The 24,496-nt window shown below is 41.0% G+C and overlaps 1 protein-coding gene across 8 annotated transcripts in view; it reads left to right on the top strand.

Annotated features, from left to right (window-relative positions):
• The window catches only part of LOC132391695 (protein Jade-1-like), a 157,610-nt gene that overhangs the window by 57,667 nt on the left and 75,447 nt on the right, over positions 1-24,496 (top strand). For all 8 annotated transcript variants that reach the window (XM_059965225.1, XM_059965224.1, XM_059965227.1 and 5 more), the window contains 2 exons: positions 14,482-14,559; positions 17,649-17,734. In XM_059965225.1, coding sequence (XP_059821208.1) covers positions 14,508-14,559; positions 17,649-17,734 — 138 coding nt within the window. In that variant the 5' untranslated portion in view covers positions 14,482-14,507. The remainder of the gene's footprint in view (positions 1-14,481; positions 14,560-17,648; positions 17,735-24,496) is intronic.

The raw sequence follows: 24,496 nt of genomic DNA, 5'->3' as shown, positions 1-24,496 counted from the left end.
GATCTGTAGTGGCACAAACACTTTGTCTCTTGTGTTTAATCTCCCCTGTGATCTCACACACTGTCGCATGCAAACCAAGAATTTGAATCTGAGTGGGTTGTACGGGGTGGTGTAACGGTTAGCACGATGCTATTACAGCTCAGGGCTTCAGCGTTCAATTTCGCCATAATGTGTAAGGAGTCCGTATGTCCACCCTGTGGTCACTATAAATTGGTCTGTGATTAGGTGGGGTTAAATCAGATGGGTTGCTGGTGGCACGGCCTGAGTGCCGAAAGGGCCTATTCCACACGGGATCTCTAAATAAATAAATAACCCTCTGTGCTGTATAATTCATTAGCGACCGAGAAAGTTGCCAGTTGTTGAAACAGATCTGACGATCATTGATATGCAGTAGTTTATATAGTAATGCTGAGATGTACCAATATCTGGGTTAAAGTTAGAGAATAATGATAATTAGAGAAAGTATGTTAAGTGTGGCAGGCAGCAGCAGCAATGTACATGTTAAGGGGTACTGTTGTATGATGAGTGTTTATTGGATTAAACCTAGCACCTAATTAGCAGTACTATCTAGTGCAGGGGTGGGCAAACTTTTTGACTTGTGGGCCACAAAGGGTTCTAAAATTTGACAGGGGGGCCGGACCAGGAGCAGATGGACGGAGTGTTTTGGTAATACACCTCATAAGAGAAAATAAAATATCATGGGATATTATATTCTTTAAAAACCGCCACAGTCTCTTGGCATATCAGGCATACAGCAGTTGATCGGTGTTCGGTAAAAAGATATTTAGTTGTCCACTCCTTATTAAGCACCCGACATTCTCTATCCACTTTTCTTTTCTTAGCTCCACTCATCTTTACAGAAGGGGGTGAGAGGTTGTAGCGGTGTGCTACACGCAGCACTAAAATTACGACACGGAGTCGGTAACTGCAGTCGAAGGAAAAAACTTTATTCAAAATCCCCAGCCTCACTTTTAAGCCTCCCTCAACCTGCCCCCCCCCCCCCCCCGGCGCAGAGGCTCCAAAGCTCTGTGCTCGCAAATCCCCGCAGGCTATCTCCCTTAGCCGGAACGCTGGCTAATTGTGAGCCAGTTCGGATGTGCCAGGAAATGGGTTGCCACAAGGTGACAGAGTAAAGCGCAAATGTGGAGTAATACACTGCACCTCAACAAAGGTCAATGTATATAGAGCGCGTCATCTATTGGGAAAACGCCAGAATTGCGGGGAAAAAACGTTAACAAGGTTTAGTAATATAATTTCATCAAGTTCTGCGGGCCGGATTAAAAAGCTTAACGGACCGCATATGGCCCCCGGGCCGTAGTTTGCCCATGCCTGATCTAATGATTATTTTCTTCTCCAGCCAGACTTGCTTTGAACCATGTCGCAGGTGGAAAGAGTATTTCAAACCATTTGGCTGCCAGGACCGTCAAGGCAATACCTAATGCTCCCTCACTTTGAGTATTAAAGCACTGCTGTAATATGATACACTTGCACTTGGGTGCTGGTTGTTTGGCCAGATGATGAGCTTCAAAGTGAATGAAACCTTCTCCCAGGATAGTGGAGCTTCGATAGAGATTTTTATCTTTTGGTACTGTCAGGCGTTGAGTATAATTGTGGCTTGTACTGTTGCAACTGCCCCCCCCGTTGTATCTGTCAAAGCATTGTGGATTGTGGGCATAGTAAACACAAAGTATACTGCAGATGTGGTGGTCAAATCAACATGTACAAACAAGCTGGAGGAACTCAGCAGGTCGGGCAGCATCCGTTGAAACGAACAGTCAACGTTTCGGGCCGCAACCCTTCGTCAGGACATTGTGGGCATAGGTCTTTGAAACTGTGAATCCTTGATGTGCAGCGGTATTTTGAGAATAAAGTTTTGAAATGTGGGTCACATTCCTTTTAACCATTGCTTTGACACCACACATTAATTGGTATACTTAATCTGTCAATGGGAATCATGGTAGAAATTTTACATATTTCAGCTGGGTATCTGATGACTGGTAGGATGAATGTGTTGATGGCTCTGATCTTGTTCTTTCCATTTTACTAGCCTTTTAGGACCTGTCACTCTTTAGAGGTACTTGAATGTTGCAGCCTTCCTTGTGTCCTCATTGTGGCTTCCATGCATGTGCCTGATCGTAAGTTATTTGTAGCTGTCCTGTACACCTAGGACATGGCCTACAGGTAACTCAACACCTTAGTCTTGATGAATTTGCCTCTTTTCGCTACCATCCACCTGCACTTTTCCACTCCAAATGATATCCCATGTCTCAGCTGTACACCTTTGTCAGGTGGATACGTGAGTCAATGTCTCTTTCACTTCTGGCATACAGCTTGATATCATCCATGTACAAGAGGTGACTGACAGTGACTCTGTCTTGAATCTGTACCCATATCCACTCTTTGAGATGATCTGGCTGAGGGGGTTCAAGCCTACTCTGTACAGCAGTGGGAATAGTGCATTACCCTGGTATATTCTACATCTGATGGTCACTTGTGCTATTGGCTTTGAGTTAAATTATAGCATTGTCTTCCAACGGCATTGAGTTCTTGATGAAGGTCCTTATTGTCTTGTTGGCCTTGTACAGAGATAGGATTCCAGAATTCTTGTGCTTTCTGATCATCGATTCAGGCTCTACTTAGGTTGGTTTTCCTGTTCCTGGAGTCTTGCATGACTGCTTCATCTACAAGAACTTGGTGCTTGGGGCATCGGGTTCCATTACCAATCCCACTCTGAGCAGGGCTCAGGAATTTACACACATGTTCCTCCTTGGTAGCTGTGATGCCTGATAGGAGCTTTCATGTTGTTGACAGGCAGGTAACAGGCCGGTAATTTGATGGTATTGTTCCTTTGTGAAGATCCTGCATTATGAGCACTGTCCTTCCTTGAGTTAGCCAGTCAGGGTGGAGGCCTGCTTTAAGCACCTGGTTCATTTGAGCTGCCAGCTATGTATATAATGCTGTTAGTTTCTTCAGCTAATGGATGTGAATCATGTCAGGTCCTGGTGAAGTTCAGTTCTTCATATTTAGTACACGTTGCAGGACATCTGTTGACCTTTGTGTCAGTGACTGGTTCTTCCACTGGGAGATTGCAGAGGCTTGCTTGTCGGTCTTTCAGCCATTGGGCACTGGTGTTATGTGATGCTTCTTTCTCCCATATACTCGTCCAGTGCTCTTCAGTTGCTGTTTTGGTTGGTTCAGGTACTGGCATGTTGTCGTTCTGGAACTGTGCGAATACTTTTCCTGGCTCATTGGAGAAGAATGCATTTATTCGCTTGGCCGCTGCGTGATTAGTGTACCTCTGTAATCTGGTAGCCAGAGCTGTTAACCATCACTTGGCAGGTTCCAGGGCTTTGGCTACAAGCATAGTACCTTAGTAGCCAAGATGTGTCCTTGATCTTTGCATTCAATCATTGTCTCCAGAGGCGATCATGATAGTACTCGCCACTGTATTTCATTTTGTAGCCCATTTCTATGCTTGCTGCTGCCGATGCATATATCAGATTATTGGTCTCAATTATGTGGGAGGTTGCAATTGTGAGTAGTGCTTCATTGGCCGCTTCTAGCATGCTTCCTGATGGAATTTTACCACTGTCTGGGGAGCCTAGTTCGTTGATTTACCGTCAGCAGTTTAGCTATGATCTTCTCTCTGATTGCAGCAGCCAGTGTTGATATGCCCTGAGATGAGGCTCAAACTTACATTTCCCGTGTACAAGGCGATGCTATTATCTTTGTGCCATCTGTGAGTTACGGAGATGGGGTTTAAACTCGTGTTTCTCGATTGGCTCAGTTCTGCGGCGCATCGTGATTGTACGTTTTCCAGTTCAAGATGTGATAGTAATCCTGTGTTGACAATGTGTGATTGCTGGGTAACCAGTTGTTTTTCCGTGAATGTGGACAATGGTCTTCAATGTTGCCAGGATCCCCACATGTGCTTGATGTATACTCTTTCACGTGGGTAACATTCCATTAATTCCATGCTGTCCAGTCTCAGCCATTTATGCTTTGTTCTGGTAGCCAGTTTCTCGCCAGATGGTCCCAGTTCCCCAACCACTGAGGCGCGCGCGCGTGTGTACACACATATAGATAGTTGGATTAGCAAGTTTGCAGATATGGGTAGAGAAATGGCAAATGGAGTTTAACTTAGATCTTTGGGAGGTCAAATAATAGGAGAAAGCATATAGTTAATGGTAGACCCATTAATAACATTGACATAGAGAGCTGCCTTGGTGTCCAAATCTATACAGGTTTCCCCTGCTATCGGAAAGTAGAGCATTCCTATGAAACGGTTTATAAACCAGAATGTTGTAAAGTGAAAACGCAATTACCATTTAATTATATGGGAAAAATCTGTGAGCGTTTGCGGACCCAAAAAAAATAACCTACAAAATCATGCCAAGTGACACATAAAACCTAAAATAAGAGAAGCATTTAGTAAAAGCAGGAATGATATGATAAAAACACAGCCTATATAAAGTAGAAATACTTTTCTGCAATGATTGCAGCACTGTCTAGCGTGGCGAAAATCTCACTACGTAGCAGAAACAGTCTCTCCAGTAACCTTAAAGCTATGAAGCTGCCAAATCATACCAAATAACACATAAAAATACACAGCCTATATAAAGTAGAAATAATGTACATACAGTGTAGTTTCACTTACCAGAATCGGGAAAACAGCGAGCACACTGATGATGGTGTGTTGGGCTGAGTCATCAGAGGTTGGGGTGCTTTGCAATTTTTTCCAATAAATTGCAGTTTCGTCACAGTTAAGCACTTACTTATACAAAAAACCACTGTCTGTAATTATTCTCTTCAGTTCTGCTGGGAACTTTTCGGCAGCTTCTGTATCAGCTGAAGCACTCTGTCCAGTAAACTTTAAGCTGTGAAGCTGCCCTCGCCTCAGAAACCGATCAAACCACCCATGCTACCTTTCAATTCTACTTTCGCAACACCTTAGTCACCATCGTCCAGTGCTTTCTGTTTCAGCTTATTAAAATGTGACTGATTTCTCCTTAAGTGTAAGATAACTTAACGGAACACCCCACTTTGTACACCCATCAATCCACTCAAGCAATAGACTTTCCATTTTATCCATTATTGGACGCCGACTAAGAGAGACCACTTTGCTACGAGCACAACCAACAATAACATCAAAAAGATTCTTTCTCTCTGTGTATAAATAGTGTGAATGGTGGACGCAGGCAAGTTCAACGCGCGGACAATGCCCTTTGTTCACTATGATTGAAATGCTTTATTACATCTCGTTTTACGCTAAATGTAACACCCTTATGAGCTCTTTTAGGCTTTTCCGATACCTTAGACCTCATCTTGCTAACGGATGCACAAAATAAACCGACATAAAGCACAGATGCTCACAGGCACATGTTTAAGCAATGCCGGCTAGAATGCAGTTCTTGGGGAGGAGCTTGGCTGTGTGGGGCGTGCGCTGCCTTTTTTCGTAACGGAGAAAACACCTTCTGTTAGTGAAAACAGATAACTAATGTAGGTTTTTCGTAACAGTGAGGTGTCGTAAAGCCAACGGGCCACCTGTATCTCCCTGAAAGTGAATACGTAAGCGGCTAGGTGGTAAAAAAATGGCATTGAAGACATGCTTGCTTTCATTGGGTTTAAGAACAGGCAAGTCAGGCTATAGCTATATGAAGTTTTAGTCAGACCGCACTTGGGAGTACTGTGTACATTCTGTTGCCTCATAGGAAGGACGTGGAGACTGTAGAGAGATGTAGAAGAGCTTCGTCAGTCTGCTGCCTGGTTTAGAGGGTAGGAGCTCTCAGGAAAAGTTGGGCAAACTTGGGTTGTTCCAGGGTGCTGGAGGTTAAGGTTTGCGAAGTTGTGCGAGGCACAGATAGGGAGTCAGTCAGAATCTTTCTCCCAGCTTAGAAATGTCAAACGCCAAATGACATGCTTTCGAGGTTGGGGTGGGGGGGGGGGGAGTTTAAAAGCAGTGTGAGAAGCAATTTTTAACGCGGCGAATGGCAGCTGCCTGTAACGGGTTACTAGAGGTAGTAGTGGAAGCAGGAAGTTGGGTGGGGTTTAGATTGACTTATGACAAAAATATGAAGGAAAATGGAGGGGTATAGGTGATTCACAGGTCGGGGACATTCAAGACCATAAAACATAGAAGCAGAATTCAGCCATTCAGCTCATAGCGTAGCAGCATCAATATTGGCACAGTATTGTCACCTGTCCCATGGAGCACTGTTACCTCATCGCCTCTCATTCCCCTCTCAGAATTGGACTGGACATGTTTAACACAGTCCTCCTATTTGAGCTTGAACTAAGGCTCTGGCTCTTTTCTTCTCTCCATCATAAATGACTGCTTTCTCTATTTTGACCATCTGCTGAAACTCTTGTCCATATTTTTGTAACTTCTAACCTTCACTGTTCAATTCTGTGATCTTCTAATTCCCATAAGCAAGCTGATTTGAAACACCCTGAAGGAGCAAGTTGTGGTAAATTTTCTGGGCTGGCATTAATTGTGCATTGCTCTAGCCTCTGATTTAATAAATAATGCAACAGAAACATTTTGCTGACTGGATAAATATTTCACATAGTGGAAACACAACTGAACACAAATGTAATGTTGTTAAGTTTGACGGCCACTCTACTATTGTGGTTTGCATTCTATTTTGGGAGAAACATGACACTTGATTTTTATTTTCAGCTGTCTTTTTTTCTCCCTGCCTTTTCTGGATTTCTAAACTGAGAGTTACAGTTGGAATACATTACTTTGCGTACTGGGTTTCAAAATACTGTGGTAATTTAGTCACTTCAAAAGCATGATGCACCTGGGATTGTTTTTCGGAGAAAAATCTCGTGGTTATGAAACAGGAAGATAAAATGTTCATACTCTTTTTTTTAGTAATTTTTTTATTGAAGTTCATCATCAAACAAACTTCCATAAGATGTATTACAGACATTGTACATATATATCATATAATCATATATATCAGAAATCTCCACAAAGTATTTATCTGAGGTATACACTTATAGAAAAGAGTGGAAAGAAAAAACAAGCAAAAGGAAAGAACTATGTACAAGTAGGGAGTGATCTTTTTTTTTTACAACAGATTCGTTGATTTGTGAGAATAAAATCAGGCCTATGAAGCATTATGTAGTTAAACCATTTTTCCCAGTATGAATCAAATTGTTCCAGCTTATGATTAACAGATGCTGTTATCTTCTCCATTTTGTAAATGTCCATTGTAATTTCCATCCATGTATTTAAAGTTGGGCTCTCCTGTGATAACCATTTCCTAGTAAGAGTCTTTTTACCTGCCACCAACAGTATATTCATTAAATATTTATCTCTTTTCAACCATTCTTGAGGTATATATCCAAAATATATGGTCTTACTCTCTAAGGGTATTTCACATTTAAAGATATCTTGTAGGGCATTGTGTATCCCCCTCCAATAGTTTTTGATAACAGGGCAGTCCCAAAAAATATGATTTGCATTTTGATTTCAACAATTTCTCCAGCAAACGGGGAGGTTACTATCATAATCGGATTTCTGAGAGGGTGTAATAAAATATCTTACCAAATTTTTCCATCCAAACTCCCTCCATTTCTGTGAACTGGTACACTTCCATTGATATCTCCATATTGTTGTCCATTCTTCCTCAGATATAATTATCCCTCCTTCCTTCTCCCATTTTGTTTTAATGTATGAAGTCAAATGTGTTTTAAGATTTGACAACCCCTTATACATGCTTGAAATGATTCCACTACCATTATCTGAATTATATGCTTTTCTAAAGAGCTTTATCAAGCATGTATTTGCCTTGGTTACATTTTTAAGTGTCTTATTAACATATTGCCACATCTGTAAATACCAATAAAAATTTTGTTTTTCTAATAATGTTTCTCTTTAAGCATTTCAAAACTGAACAGTGTTCCTTCCATAATGTTGCATAGAACTGTTATTCTTTTAGCTGTCCAGTCCTTAAATGTAGCATCAAATTTATTTTGTGTAAAATCAGAGTCATATGCACACCATTTAAGAATTGCAATATTTCCCTCTAGAATATATTCTTTTATAGTGGGTTTTCCATATTTTAAGAGTCAATTTCACCCATGGGTTATCAATAGTATTTATGTACCTTTGCAGGTTGTTATCAGCCAAAATTGCTTGTATGGGGATGGGAAGTACCCGCTCCTCAATGTTTTTCCATTGAGCGTCATATGATGGGTTGCACCAACATATCACAGCTCTCAACTGTGCTGCAAAATAATAATCTCTAAGAGAAGGCAAGCCTCATCCCCCCCTTTTCCTTTGCTAATTGCAAAGTTTTGAGATGAACTCTAGGCCTTTTACCCTGCCAAATATACCTTGATAGCATCTTGTTCCATTCATTGAATTGGTTTTGATTAATCTCTATTGGTAGGGTCTGAAAGAGATATAACAGTCTGGGCAGTATATTCATCTTAATAGACTCAATCCTTGAACTGGGACTGAGAAAAGGAATCAGGCTCCATCTTGCCACATCTTCCTTAATTTTTTTTATATATAGAGGCTGATAATTACATTCTGATAATTATGCCAAATCTGATAATGATGCCCAAATATTTGAAAGACTCTGTGTGCCATGCCCAGGGGTATCAACTTTCAATTTCTCTTGGTGCGCTATAGTAATAAGAAAGTAATTGGGTTTTATCTATGTTGATCTTGTATCTTGATACTGTTCAAAGGATTGCATCAATTTAGGTAAAGAGTATGTTGGTTGCCCTAGATAGATCAAAATGTCATCCGTGTAACAAGCCAATTTATGTTCTGTCCCTTTAATAGTAATTCCCCTGATATCTTCACTTTGTCTGATGTATTGAGCTAATGGTTCCAGGTATAGCGCTAAGAGTCGTGGTGACCATGCACAACCCTGTCTCGTGCCCCTTTCTAGGGTAAGACTATTTGATAAATATCCATTGATTTTAATCCTAGCAGTAGGATTGTTATATAGTGTCTGTATAGTTTTAATAATTGTGTCTTGGAAACCAAATCTATGTAAAACTCTGTAAAGAAAATTCCAATTAACTGATCCAAATGCTTTTTCAGTGTCCATGCTTATCACTATTGCTTTGATTTTAATTTTTTGTATATGATCCATAATGTGGAGTGTCCTTCGTATATTGACTTGTGTCTGGCATTGTCGTATAAAACCTGTCTGATCGTTATGTATCAGTATGGGTAGAAACTCCTCTAATCGTTTGGCCATGATGGAGGTAAATAACTTATAATCTACATTAAGAACGGATATTGGCCTAAATGACCCACATTCCATTTTATCCTTGCCTTCTTTCGGTGTAGCTGAGATTATCGCTTCCTTCCAACTGGGTGGCATTTGTGCCTTTTTTTAGAGCCCAGTTCAGTGTGGGGAGTAAAACAGGAATTAACTCATTTTTAAATTCTTTGTACCACTCTGCCGTATGTATACCCATCTGATCCGGGTGACTTGCTTACTTTAAGCCTATTAATTGCAGCTTTTAATTCAACTTCAGTTATATCAGCAGTCATCGTTCTATTTTGTTCTTTGCTTAAAGTGGGTAACTCTAGAGAATTCAAGAAGGTGTCAATTTGGATTATGCTTCGCCCTGGAACTTTGGAATATAGAGTTTTGTAAAACACTTCAAAAGCTTCTTGAATTTCACTTAGCTTATTTTTTATCATTTTCGTTCTTGGGTCCCTAATTCTATGAATTGTATTTTCTGCTATTTTTTTTTCAGTTTCCACACCAGTATTTTCATAGATTTCGATCCACTTTCATAATGCCTCTGTTTCAGAAACATTAATTTTTTCCTGATTTCTTGCGTAGCCAAATTATTTATTTCATCCCTAATTCTTTTAATTTCCCCTAATGTGTCCTGTGCCAAATTCAATTTGTGTTTTTTCTCTCGTCCCTTCAACCTATTTTGTAATTACTCTAATGTTTTATTCCTTGTTTTTTTCTTATATGAAGATATCACTGTAATTTTCCCTCTTAAGACAGCCTTCAGAGTATCCCATAACACGGGAGGTGGAACCTCTCCATTATCATTGGATTCTAAGTAGAGACCAATTTCTTTTTAAATTTGTTCCTTAATTCCTTAATCATTGAGTAGACTTGAATTTAGTTTCCAAATAGTATTCTTTGGTTGTATGTCAAAATCAACAGATAAATATAAGGGTGCATGGTCACTTACATCTCTTATCCCAATTCCACAGGTGTTTATTTTGTCTTTGTCTTTTCCAAATGTCATGAAATAGTCTATTCTTGTATATACAGAATGGGGAGCAGAATAATGAGTGTAATCCCTTCTGTCAGGGAAAAGGTCCCTCTATATATCAATTAAACCAACATCCTCAAAAAGTGTATTAACTTTCTTATGTAAAGATTTTGTTTCATAGGTTTTTTTATTGGAAGGGTCTAAGTTTGGTTGTAATTGTAAATTTAAGTCTCCCCCACATATCAGGAGACCTTCTGTTTCCATTACCATAATATCAGTAATTTTCTGAAAGAAACCAATATCACTTATTATATATAAGCATATATATTCAATAGAGTAACTGAATTGCCATCTATATTCCCCCTTACCAGAATATATCTGCCCTCTTTATCTCCCATATTGAATACTTTTTCAAAATTTAGCTTACTTGAGATAAGAATAGCAACTCCTCTCCTATGTCCTGATTTATATGAGAAGAAAAACAGATTAGTGAAGCCCATTCTCTTTAGTTTTTATGCTCATTATCATTTAAATGAGTTTCCTGTAAATATACTACATGGGCTTGTTCTTTTTTCATTTTGGATAAAATTCTCTTAAGATTGATTGGCTTTAATAGCCATTAAAAGACATGAATTTTACCTTGTCCTTGGCCATCTGTATTTATCTGTCAATGTATCATTGAAATTAGAATAAAACTTAATTGATCTACTCCCTGAACAAATAAGAACCAAGAAACTTAAATAATAACAAAAATGGCAACGAACGTGTGATTCCAAGGCTGAGGTCTCTAGTAGATGACCCTGTGTTGAGCTAGAGGAAATGTCTAGCTGTGGGGGATAGCCCCTCCTACTTGTGAGTTGGGGGCCCCCATTTCAGTATTCATAAAAGTCAGTGAACAAATCCAGTACACAGAAAAGGTTTCCCTGTGTACTCCTATATGTACATACACACATACACACACACACACACACACACACACACACACACACACACACACACACACACACACACACACACACACACACACACACATTCTCATTTTGGTGGGGCAAAAGTAAGTGAGCGAATAAAGAATAACAACGAAGTAATATAAAATCCACATTATAATAAGTGTTTCTTGAGATGGGTATGTCACCATGTGCTTTTGCTTCTGTTTAGCTTCTCAACATTTTTAAAATTAGCCAAACCTTATGGGCTCTTCTGAAGCAGGTGAGGACTGTCTTTGGGAAACTCCCGGTCCCTTCCTGATATATTTCTCTCGGCCTCCTCCTGTCTCCTGCCTTCCCGATTCTCGCACTATTTCCCAAGCGGAGCGGGATAGTTCCTGAGTCAGGCTTTCCCTCGTTTTTGTCATGCTGACGGGCAACCCTCTGGCCTTCATGTTTGTAGTCGCCTCTTTGACTGTCTGGTACAACCGCGTCCCGTTGTCATAAAACACTCGAACTTTAGCAGGGTACGGAGTTTGAAATCTAATCTTATTTTGCTTTAGCCGGGGGAAGCTCCAGTGCGTCCCGCAGTAACTTTCTGATAAACTCCATCATGGACGAGCCCTCCGCTCCTTCGGGAATGTTGTAGATTCTGATATTTTTCCGCCGTGATCTTCCCTCCAGGTCAAGCAGTTTACCTTCTTGGTGATGGATGATTCTTATTGTCTTGCTCAGTATCCATTCCACGTTTTGAACGCAATCTCCCACCTTCTCAATGCGAGTCTCTGCCACCACTAGTTTTTGATTAACGCTGGTGAGCTCTGCCTTAATATCACGGAGCTGCTGCTTTATATCTTTCTAGACCTCCATTATTTCTTTCAGGATTTCAAAGACATTCGCCGCTTCGACTGAACGAGGCCAGGCAGCCGCTTTGCTCGCACGTGGTCGGGTAGGAGAGCCGCTCGCTGCACTCCTCTCAGACACAGGCTCCACAGTGTCGCTTTTTTAAATTTCTGTTCCTTTTCCCCATTCTTGTCCCTCTTCAGTTCAAATATTTTTTGAAAAATATTCTATTTGATGGGTTAGTGGGGCTTAATACGCGTTTTTCTGGAGGAGCTAGTGTCTTAAGCTGCCATTCTCGATGATGACATCACCGGAAACCCATAATCTTTGTTTGCAAGTTTATTTTTTGTAGCACCACTGAACACAGTCATTATAAGAGGGCAGAAACCAATGGTGACGTGCGTTGCACATGAATTATCAAGGATAGTGCATTAGCTCATAATACAGGAAAAAATCCAGTATCCTGCCTGTTTCTGAGCTATGGACATAATTTCTATAATGTTTTATCATAGTACCCAGAGCAATAAGTGGCTGAGGGATGCGAAAAAATAGATTTACTCTGATTGGAAAAAGTATTGAAGTATGCAATATGAAAAGGGATTCATTGGTGCCCATTGGTGATCTTGGTTATATCATTTTTATTAATACATAATGTTTTTTTATGTTTTCAGACCTTTACGGATGAATCTAGTTTTATCCAATCTTACCAAAACACAACTTTCCTCAATATCCTTCAGATGTTTTTTTTTAATTGTATCTGCTGTCAACTGTATTGTTTAGTGACATAATGGCCACCTTAAATATTTCAGTAATTGCACAATGGTGAAGTTCCTGGAGTCGTGCCCAGGGGCCTTAACTATTGATCTGGAGTCATGAGATCAAATCTCACCATGGCAGGGCAGAATTTAATTGCAAGTATTTAAATCAATGCGATTAAAAGGCTGGTATCAAAAGTGAAAACTGTAAAACTGCTTGATAGTCATAAAATCCCATCTGATTCACTAACGTCCTTCTGCCTTTTGCTCCGTTTGGCCTACACTTGATTACAGATCCAGGGCAAAATGTTGATTCTCAATTGACATCTGAAATGGCCCAGCCAGTTGCTTAGTTCAAGGAGCAATTAAGGTCAGCTACAAGTGTTGGCCTTGCCAGAAACATCCATGTCCTGTGAATGAATTTTTTTTTCTTGAGTTATTAATTCTACTTGTACCAGCCTCAGTTAATTCTGCTTTTTTGATTTTTCTTTCAAATGTATGTGATTATCCTGGTGGCCAATGCACCCACACTGGCTAGGTGAAGGCAGATTCTCCAAAGGATAGTCAGAAGATACCAGCCTCTCACAAGGAATGGCAGCAGTGGACAAAAGAATGACTTGCTATGTTTAATTTTTTTTTAAATGAAGGAATTCAGTCCATTGAATTTGTACTGGCTCTCAGAACAATCAGTTCTGTGTGCAATCTTAAAGAAGGCATGGCAGAGGCTTGTTAGGGATGTGAAGAGATTTGGTACGTTGACAAAGATGATTACAAATCTTTTGTAAAGGTACAGTGGACAGCATTCGGACTGGTTGCCTCACAGCCTGGCATGGAAGCTCCAGTGTGCAGGATAGAAAAAAGCTACAGAGCATTGTCGACTCAAACAGCTCTATCACAGGCACAAACTTCCTACCGTGAGGACTTCAGAAAGAAGGAGTGCCTGAAAAAGTTGGGGTGGGGGGGAGGTCTTCGGAATCTCACCATCCATGACATCCACCTCCTACCCAAAGATAGTAGCAAGAAGACTCTCACTCGATTCAGAAACAGCTTCTTCCCCTCCACCAGCACATTTCTGAATGATCCATGATCGCTACCTCATTATTCCTTTTTAAAACCATTTATATTTGTAATTTATTGTAATTGCTATCTTTGCATTTTAGTACTGCTACAAAGCAACTAATTTTTCTTCATCTAAGCCAGTGATAATAAACCTGATTTCGTAGTCTATCTTCTCTCCCTCAAGCGCATCAATTCCATTCCCTTGCCACCCATTTCCTCTTGAGGTATGTAGGGCTCTCAGTACCAGTAACTGTGGTGTTAACTGTTCATGGTCCAGATGGCAGCATATGAATACATTGTCTGAAATTGTTCCCACTCCTATTTTAGCAGAGGTCTTTGTTTAATTTAAAGTTTTTTTTTGGCTGAAGTTATTGTATGAGGTGACGGTTTGCAGCAGCCTTCTGGTATTCCTCAGGATCCAGAAGTAACGTGACTTAGTTTTTCTCCATGTATTGATGTTCCAGTGCAGACTTTCATGTTGAGATAATGTTTCCATTGTGATACTTGCCAACTTTGTTACTTAAATAGCAAACCTTTTGACTTGTGTGGTGAATTGGTGACCTGGTGTGACACAAGAAAGAAGGGGTTTTCAGCATTTGAACATCCTGCGCCCTCATTTGTGGAAACATGGATCGCCGTTGGTTAGTTGACCCTTGACATTAACCTTGTCTATTTCTTCACAGTCTTCGTGCCAGAAATAGAGAAGACCATGAAAAGGAACCGGCTTCCAAGCAGCAGCGATGATTCTGACGACAATGATAGTGAGTGTTTTGCTTACTTACAGTGAAAGTCACATAGCTTCCAGATTATGTCTAACACAGCATTTAAAACAAGTGACACAGAGTAATTCGATGCTTGGTTCTTAGTCCAGAGCTCCTGAATAGTTATTAGGCTTGAATGCTTATCCACCATTGTGCCCAGTTATGGATATCTGATGACGTCCAGCATTCACAGAAAATATTTAAGCAGCTTCCTCATTGGATCAGTGAACAGGTAGTACTGACCCAAGAAGAGTAAAAAGATTATAGATCTTTCCTTTTGCTATACTGAGTAATCTGACTTCAGCCAAGATAGATACTTGGATTCAGAAGGTCAGCGTGTGTACTTGGCATGAGAAGCCTACAACCCTACAGCATGAAGATTGATTTTTCCAATTTCCAATAATTTTTCACTCTTCTTCATCCATTTCCCACTCCGGCTCCCGTCATACGCCTTCTGTTCTCCTCTCCTGCCTGTCAACTCCTTGGTACCCCTCTTCCTTCCCTTTCTCCTCTCCTATCAGATTCCTGCTTCAGCCCTTTGCCTTTTCCACCTGTCACCTCCCAGTTTCTCCTTTCATCTCCACCCCCACCACACCCACTCACCTTTCTTTCCCCTCCCTCGACTTTACCAATCTCCTTTCACTCCCCCCACCTTGTTACTCAGGCTTCTATCCCTTTACTTTCCAGTCCCGATAAAGGATCTTGGCCAAAAATGTTGACACCTTATTCTTCTCCATAGCTGCTGCTTGACCTGCTTAGTTCCTCCTGCATTTTTAGTATGTTACCCAGGGAATACATCCATGTCTTGACTGTGTTCTGCTTGAACTGGGCACACAGGTCTTTTAAGTTGTATTCTCTTTGCCTACACTGCTGCTTTGAGAATACTTGAGAAATCGTTGCAGTCTGTGCGACCATGTGCTCAGAGCTTGGAGAACAGGGATGCAATTACAAAATAATTAATGTGTCTTCCAAAGGAGTGAATGAAATGTTTCTTAAAAGCATTTATGTTTGCTTATTTTGCCTCTTTTCCTTCTGTTCTAATTGGCTACATAACAAAGTCATTACATAAATTGTAACGTTCTCCTTCGCGTGTCACGAACGCCGAATTTAACGTCGAGATAAGCCACAGTTAATAAGAACCAGATCGCAGCAAGATTAACCATTTACTGTTCACTCTTCACATTAACATATGGTGAAAACTGTTGATAAAACAATACAAGATTGATACAGTATTTGTTCCTTCCTTAATATCACATTTCAAGTGTAAATACTTGCAAAGGTGACTATAACTACATTACACTAAGGTGCAGTATACAGGGAGAGTTTACCTGCTCCATTGACTACTTTAAATACACTTCCATGCAAACTATCCGCGACTCTTTAACTAACGAAAGCATAAACATTATCTACCGTCGTTACTTCTAACAGGATCGGCATTAACATCTTAGTTCAATATATCGATTATCTATTAACTTACAGCGTTGCTCTCACTGTGATTTCTCATGCCTGCAAAACAACTTCTGCTCGGGTCTGCCTCGTGGTAAGCCCCCACCCTCGCGCTAATTTCAAACCGGTATTTTCCCACAAGACGCGGGGAAACCGGATGTGACGTCATCGCATGCCGATATATTTTACATGCAATGAATATACTTTAAACACTTCTAATTCTAACTAGAAAATACTATCGAATGAATTACTAAGCGGAAATATTATAAACTAAATAACTGTCGTAAAGACAGCACATAAATATAACAATCCTCTTTGGTATTGAAATGTAAAGCTCTACCTTATGAATTTGAGTCATCTGACTGAAGTAAATCATAAATTTCAGAGCATTGGTCAGTGAGTGGGTCCTGTGGAATTAACTATTTTTTCTCATTTGACACAATTGCTAATATTTTTTGCCATAATTCTCAGAATATACAGGTGAATCATCTAATCAAAAGGAAGAAATAGTTTTAATTTAACCCCTTTTCCTTTTAGTCAGTTTAGCCCTATTTTAAGTTGGTTTTCATTTCCTTTACTTGTGATATTTTGTTCTGAGAATTCAATGTTGTTGTGTAGTTACCCTTTGCCCCCATAGGAACAAAATGAACTCAAACATTTCCATGAGTTTCATCATGTTAAAGTCGTAATTAACATCCTAAGGTAAAGGTGTAAAAGGATTAAGCTAATTTGGGTAGGAAATGCATATTTAAACTCATTGTAAATTGTATTGTGTTTATTGATGCTTTTTTCTTGTATTGTTCTGATTTAATTATTGCTCTGTGGAGCATTGGGGAGGAAAACAAATGTCGAGGATGTAGTTAAGTTGACCCTTGTCCAACATCGTGTGCTCTGTTCTGATGTCTTCTTGTCCTGGTTAAGTTTGATTATCTGCTTAACCCATGTTACATCCATTAACAACACACACAAAATGCTGGAGGAACTCAGCAGCCCAGGCAACGTCGATCGGAAAAGAGTAAAAAGTCAATGTTTCAGGCCGAGACCCTTCATCAGGACTTTTGAAGGGTCTCAACCTGAAACGTCGACTCTAACTCTTTTCCATAGATGCTGCCTGGCCTGCGGAGTTCCTCCAGCATTTTGTGTGTGTTGCTTTGGATTTCCAGTATCTTCAGAATTTCTCATGTATGTATTACATCCATTAGTCTTCAACTTCTGATGAGATGTTCATTTAATCTTTGTAACCGTAATAAGAAAATTTTGACAACCCATGGGCAGATAAGTATTTTAACCAAATTAATATGTAGTTGAAAACTGTTGCAAGGAATTCAGACTAGAAATGTTCAAATGTAAAGATGCTGGATCTTGAAGTGCTCTGGGGCACACCTTTGGCATATGGTATGTCTCAGTGTAATGATTTTTTTTCACAAGGAGGACAAATGATCTAACAAAGCACAACACAGCACTAATAAAGTTTGACAGCTTGTCCCTGAAAACAGGACATTTCAGAGGCAGTAAAAGTGCTGCTTCTGATCAGAATTGTTGTATGACAAATCACTGTGCCACAAAAGATCACTTGTCCTATTTGTAACTGATCAGATTACTCTTCGTAGAAGAGAACAGAAATGCTGTTCATTCTTTTTTAGGTCATTCAACTTCCTGGTCTCAGCATTCCAAATCACAGCACAGGAGAAACTCAACTTCAAGGCACAAAGACCGAAAACCATCTGAGGTAATGTCCTGTTCCTGTTGTCGGAAACACTTCCTTCTAATTTTACTTTCCTGAAAGTGCCGGTTTTTAGATTGGTATTTGGGATCACCTGGACAATGGCCAGTTTTTAGTCTTGTCCTATGTAAACTGTGGCAGTGAATGCTAATAGATTGGATGCCATTATAGCTGATCTTGGTTAGTAATGATCAATTCAAGGTGATCAGAATATTGAATATCAATTAATTTTTCTCATATCTGGCATAGAACCTTAAAATCAATGATGGAACCCATGGCCAAGGCCATCAATTTGATGTAGAGTGAGCCTCACGTGGCTTTGGGATGAAGTCAGTTTCTGAACTTTACAATTCAGGTCGAACCAATATCCAAGTGTACTTATGGCTGAAATGTTAGGTCATTAATGCTGAGGTATAAATGAAAGTCTTCAAGATTTTCATTGTTGTTATATTACTCTAAAAATGAGGCACTCTCTGGCCTTTACAAATTAATTATTTTTCTGTGAATTGTTTGAATATTCTGTGGATGTGACCGTGTACTTTTTTGTTGATAATCTATCCTTTTTAGGGCTTTGAGACCAGTTATTTCCACATACTTCCCTTTATTTTTTGTATTTTATCACATATAGCTTTCAAAATATAATTTACAACTGCCATGAAAGACAAGTAAAATTTATGATATTTTGAAAAATAAAGAACAATTTAGTGTAAGGCCTTTTCAAAACAGCTCAGTGATCAAATAAAACTTTTTTATTTTCACAGATGAATTATTTTCTCTCTGGGAAGAAAAATATACTCACTAACATATCATTCAATACCAACCACTATAATTCTGTTAGGGTGATTTTATTTTGCATGAAAGGTAGCTGGATATTTATTGAGTATTTCATTCTTTGTACCACAGTTTAATATCATATAATTTTCTGAGTGTATTGTGTAATAACAACTATCTGCATGTAGCTGGCACACTACCAATGAAAGCTGTATCCTCAGCTCTGGATTCCCCCAAGGATCTGCCTTGTCACCATTCTGTGCAACACTCCTAAATGGTATCATCCAGAGCTACTGGAGCAGTCCACATGTTTACTGATTGCATTCAGCTCCACTCCACCATGTCTTTTGACCTCTCTGCTGCTTCTAAGCTGTCAAATTGACTGTCTCCCTTAAAGTTTTCATGAGTCTCAACTTACTTGAGATGAGTGTTCTTTTCTTTAAAGGTTTCAAAGGTACGCTTAATCTCAGGGAAACTTATACAATATACATCCTGAAATGCTTTTTTCTTCACAATCATCCATGAAAACAGAGAAGTGCCCCAAAGAATGAATGACAGTTGATGTTAGAACCCCAAAGTCCCCACCTCCATCCCCCCTCCCTCCTGCGCGTAAGTGGCAGCAAGCAACAATATCCCCTCCCCCACCGGCAAAAAAAGTGTCGGTACCCGCCACTGAGCACTAAAGCATGAGCAAAGCAACGGCAAAGACACAGACTCGCAGTCTCCAAAGACTACTTTGTTCACCTGGCATTCGATATACCCCAGCCTCTCTCTTTCCCTAATAAGGGAAAAAGAGGTGTCCCCATTTCACAGTGAGAGGGGAGACAAAACAAACAACTTGCTGGCTTATGATGTTAAAAGTTCATTGCGTTGCTTTTTTTAGGCCCTGTGCCCAAAGATCTCAGGTCTCTGGGCACACAGCCAAAGATCTTCCAGCTCCCATGACACACTGGTCTGGGACACCCACCTTCGACCCGCCCGTCTCCAGAGCCCCGAGATCCTCGGCCTCCAAAGTTGAGCCGAACTCTTAGGCCGCACTCCTGCTCTGCTGAACAACGGCGAGCTATGAAACCCGGAGAGCGGGTCCCATTCCCGCAAAGAACTGTAGTCAGTGTATAACTCAAGGTCAGGGTCTTCAAAAGAACCCTGAAAGGGAAAAATAGAGATATTAAAGATGGAAATAGAGCTGTTTCCAAAGATGTAAGCACGGGAGTCGCCATTAATTCTCCTAAGCTCCTCCTCCTATCTGAAACAAAAGCTCAACATTTATTGAAATTAAAACTTTTCACATCTAAGCATAAATTTGGTGGGAGTATAACACTGAAGGTGGGAATTGATATGATTGGCAAAAGGACAGGCAATTGGAAACGCAAGAGGAGGCTACCATGGCTAAGACTACTCTGTGTAATCTACCAGGGATGACTTGACTGGGATCAGGTAGTTGCTACTTTCATGACTAGCTTTTAAACACTTTTGACCAATAATTAAAGACAGTCGCTGTTTAGTGCCATCATCACTTTGCTCCGCCTCCAAATGTTTCCAAGATTTCCAAGATGGCGGTGCGACGCAGCTTGCAGCGGCCACTCCAGAGCTGATTATCTGTTATTTGTGAGTGGGGTGCCGTGTGCAATCATAATCGATTGAAAACTGACGTGGGAGCATAGAGGAACATCTGGAATTCTCCAGGAAGACCTTCTTCGTTGGTGCTGCTGCTGTGAGGTCCGGGACTCTGCTGTGAAGAACAGGACCCCAGTCTTGGGGTCGCGTTGCTGATGGCCGTTGGCGGGGGCGTCTTAATACGCTCAGCAGAAGATGGTGCTCGGAGAAGCTGTGCCGGAAGGGATGGTCGTCGGCTCAGAGGTTCGACGGACTCGGATTCCGCTGCGGTTGTCGTGGTTTCTCGTGCCCCACAAACGACCAGGAGACGCAGAAGATTCTTCAAGAAGTGTTCAACTTTAATTTGCAAATCAAAGCTGAGACAGTCGTTGAGCTAGTCGCTGATTGCCCACCGATCCTTGTACAGAGCATTTTTTATAGCAATCTCCTGGTTTAGTGCATTAGCATATCCAATCGGTCTACAGTTGCGTATCACAAGTACATCCCCCACTATTGTTTCTACCCATTGACCTAATCCTGTTCTAATCTACATCTCTTAGCTACCTCTCATTAACACACCATTATCTTCTACATTCTTAAGATTTCATTCTCCTACTAAATTGGATACATGCATAGCAAATAGCAAACTCAAAGCTGATTACATAGTTTTGATTACGCAGCAAACAATGCAACTTTTATACTCCAATATAACCTCCCTTTGAGACCCATAGGGTCTCACACAGAGCAAGAAGACTAAGAGTCCGCGCACTAAAGCCCCAATAAACTCAAGCACTTATTCCCAAATCTCGGGTTAAACTATAATTTTCTGCGCAAAGACCTCAAAGTATTCTCTCCCTGTTACCCTGGGCATCTGAGCCAAAAACCTGTCCCTTTGTACTTGAGACAGGGAAAAAAAAGCTCAGAGGCTCTTACAATCTACTCCCACACTGTCGCTTTGCTCTTGTTCATCCTGCAGGTGTTGTAGACTGTAACAATACATCTTCGGTGTTTCTTTCTCCACTAAGCTTGCTTCAGTAATTGCCATGAGCATCGGAAATTGTTTGGTTGCAGCACGCACTACAAGAGACTTGAGACAAGGAAGAAAACAGCACAGCACAAGCGCACAGCTCAAACAATACAATACTGACAGTTATTGCCATTTTAGTCAGCCATGCTCCCCATCCTCCGAGTCTACTTTCTAACCAGTCAAATAACTGATGTCCGAACCCTGCATTCTTTTTAACTTCCTTTCTTAGACTTTTCAACATATACATTGCCTTAATAAACGATCGTTCTTTATTTTCTTTATCACTTTCCCCCTTGCACAATGGTCAATCCCATGCGCTTCTGAAATCAGAATCATCAGTAGAGGGGTGGGCGCTACCAACAAACCATCTTCCATGCTCCACAAGCCTTCCGGGTTCTGCTTGGCCCCCCTTCGTCTCCACATTGTCTGTTCTGCCAAAGTTGCCTTACCTTGTATTTCAATTAGGTCCTCTACCACAGGTTCTGGAGCTAGGCTTACCTGGGGGGCAATGACAGATGAGGTACATCCAGATGCTTTTCTGGCTGCCTCGTCCGCACCTTGATTTCCCTTTGTTATTACATCATTTCCCTTTCTTTGTGCCTGGCGTTTTACTATAGCAAATGTTTTAAGTTTCATTATGGCGTTTATTAAGTCTAGAATTTGCTGACAATGTTGTATGGGATCTCCACTGCTTTTTTTAAAACCTCTCTGTTACCACACTGCCCCGAACAAATGGCATACTCCATGAGCATACGCCAAATCAGTATAGATGTCTACTTTCTCCCCTTCCATCATTTCACACGCAGCTGTCAGGGCTTTGATTTCCGCTAGTTGGGCGGAACACGGTTGGGGACAGGACTCCATCCTAATAATCTTATAGCTTGACTGATCCTGCTGCACTACTGAGAACCCTGCAAGATTTCCATCATAATCCCTATAACAAGAGCCATCTACCAACAGAACCTTTCTCTAGTGGTTCTGACCGTAAATCTGCTCTCAATTTGGCAAATGCCATCGTCTTCCCTACACAATCATGGGGTTCTCCTTCATAGCCCAAAGGGACAAAATCGGCTATATTACTGGTAGTGCATCTCTGTATAGTTATGTCTGGAAATGTCAATAGCATCTGATACGCTGCTATCCTGGCTGGCATATTTCATTATAGCACAAATTTCCCTCTTTCCAGCAATTCTGTTACTTTGTGGTGTGTGTACAGAGTCACAGGATAGCCCAGGGTTACAGATGATGCCTTTTCATATGCATAGTACAGCACCGCCAATCCCTGATAACAGGGTGGATACCCCTGAGCCACCTCATCTAGTCTTGTACTGTAGTATGCTATTGGCTGCTTTGCTTTTCCTGTGCCTGTCTCTTGTGTTAGAACCGCTGTGACATAACCCTCCTGTCTGTTGGATACATACAAATGAAAAACCTTCTCGTAGTCAGGCAAAGCTAATGCTGGTGCTGACTGCAATTCCTGCTTAATAGTTTTGAAAGCTATCTCTGCCTCTTCATTCCACTGTAAGCCGTTCCTCAAATTTGTATGTCCAGCTTCTTTCATTATCTTTCTCAAAGGTGCCACAACTTCAGCATATTCTCCTATCCAATCTGAGCTGTACCCTGCTATTCCCAAAAACTTCATCATCTGCCCTACAGTCTCGGGTTTTGGGGCCTTAGTTATTGTCTCAATCTGATCTGGTGCTATCGCCTTCACTCCCTTGGATATTACCCTGCCTATGTATTCCACTTGCTGCGTGCAAAATTGCAGTTTCTTTTTGGATACTTTATGTCCTCCGTGCGCCAGCTTCTCTAACAGAGTTATAGTGTCCTGCTCACTCTGTTCCTTACTGTGGGAGCAAATCAACAGGTCATCCACATACTGTAACAATGTACTTTCCAATAGTATGCCCTCTAGGTCTGATTAAAAACGTGTGGTGAATGTTTAAATCCTTGCGGCATTCTGGTATAGGTATACTGAGCACCCCTGTAAGTAAATGCAAACAGATACTGACACTGGTCGGCTAGAGGAATGCTGAAGAAAGCCGAACACAAATCAATCACTGAAAAGTAACTTGCTTCTGGTGGAACTTGGTCAAAAGCGTGCGTGGGTTGGGGACTGCTGCTGGCCAGTCCTCTACCACATCATTTACCGCTCGCAAATCATGCACCAATCTCCACTTAGATTTATTTGCTTTTAAGACAGGCAGCAACGGGGTATTGCATGGACTGTTTGTTCTTTTAAGCACTCCTATTTGAAGCAACCCCTGCACTGTCGATGCTATTCCCTCTTCTGTTTCTGGTCTTAGAGGGTATTGTGGTCTCCTGAGTGGAATTGCTCCCCTTTTCAGCCTTATTTCCACCAGACTAGCTGTTTTTATTTTCCCTACGTCCATGTCATGCTGTGACCACAGAATAGATGGCAACTCATCTACCTTCTATCTTTCTGCTGGCCTCTTTCCTTTCCCAGCAATGGCATGTGTGGTTGGGGAGTTATTTCGACCTCTCTCACTGTTCCTACCATATCTATACTTACCATTATTTTAATGCAATTGTTGTCTTCTGATATCCACACCTCTGGCGTGATTTTCCTCCACACTGTTACGTTTCAGCACTCATAACTAAGGGTCCTAAGTCTTTAGACTGATATCCCTTGTTTACCAACAACGTTACGTGGGGTGCAGCCTCCAATATCCTGTACCATTTTTCTAAAAAGGTGTTCCACTTAACTTGTAAAGCTGCCCCTTGCTTTCCAATTATCACAGCCTCCCCTTCCAGGTGCTGTTGGGTACATGCCTCCAGGTGCCATCTCTCCTGTAACTCCCTGTTCTGAGTCTCGTCAAAAATCACTGTACAATGTAGCTCAGATTTGGGCATTACAGCCCTCGGTAATATAGCCTGCACGTCCTTTTTCCATTTTCCCCAGGTTTCCTGAATCTGATCTGCGATTTCTCCCATCCAAAAGACATTAGCCTTCTTGTCTTCTCGCACTATCAATTGAGCCCCTGCTCTTTCCACACTCAGCCCATTTCTGGTGCATTCTAATTTTAATTCCAGTTTCAATAAGGCATCTCTGCCTAACAAATTAATCGGGGTTCCTTTAGATAGTAGCACAGACAAAACAATTCCTTTATTTCCCATTCTCAACTGCACTGGAGCTGTGCACTGTGTCAACTGTGTTTTCCCCAAACTTTCCTGACATGGGAAGGTGAAGGGCATACTGTGGCTGTACACAAGTGTACGTGGCTCCAGTATCTATCATCATTGGTGTCAGTTGCCCTTCTAACATAACCTGAACAATGGGTTCCTCGTCTGCCTCCCTTGTTATCATTGGGTAATGTCCCTTCCCACTCGAGTTCTCGGGGCAGCCCTAATAC

The sequence above is a fragment of the Hypanus sabinus genome, chromosome 3, assembly GCF_030144855.1.
Source record: "Hypanus sabinus isolate sHypSab1 chromosome 3, sHypSab1.hap1, whole genome shotgun sequence".
Lineage (NCBI taxonomy): Eukaryota > Metazoa > Chordata > Chondrichthyes > Myliobatiformes > Dasyatidae > Hypanus > Hypanus sabinus.
The sequence above is the reverse complement of the archived record's forward strand: the minus strand, read 5'-3'. Positions and strand labels throughout refer to the sequence as shown.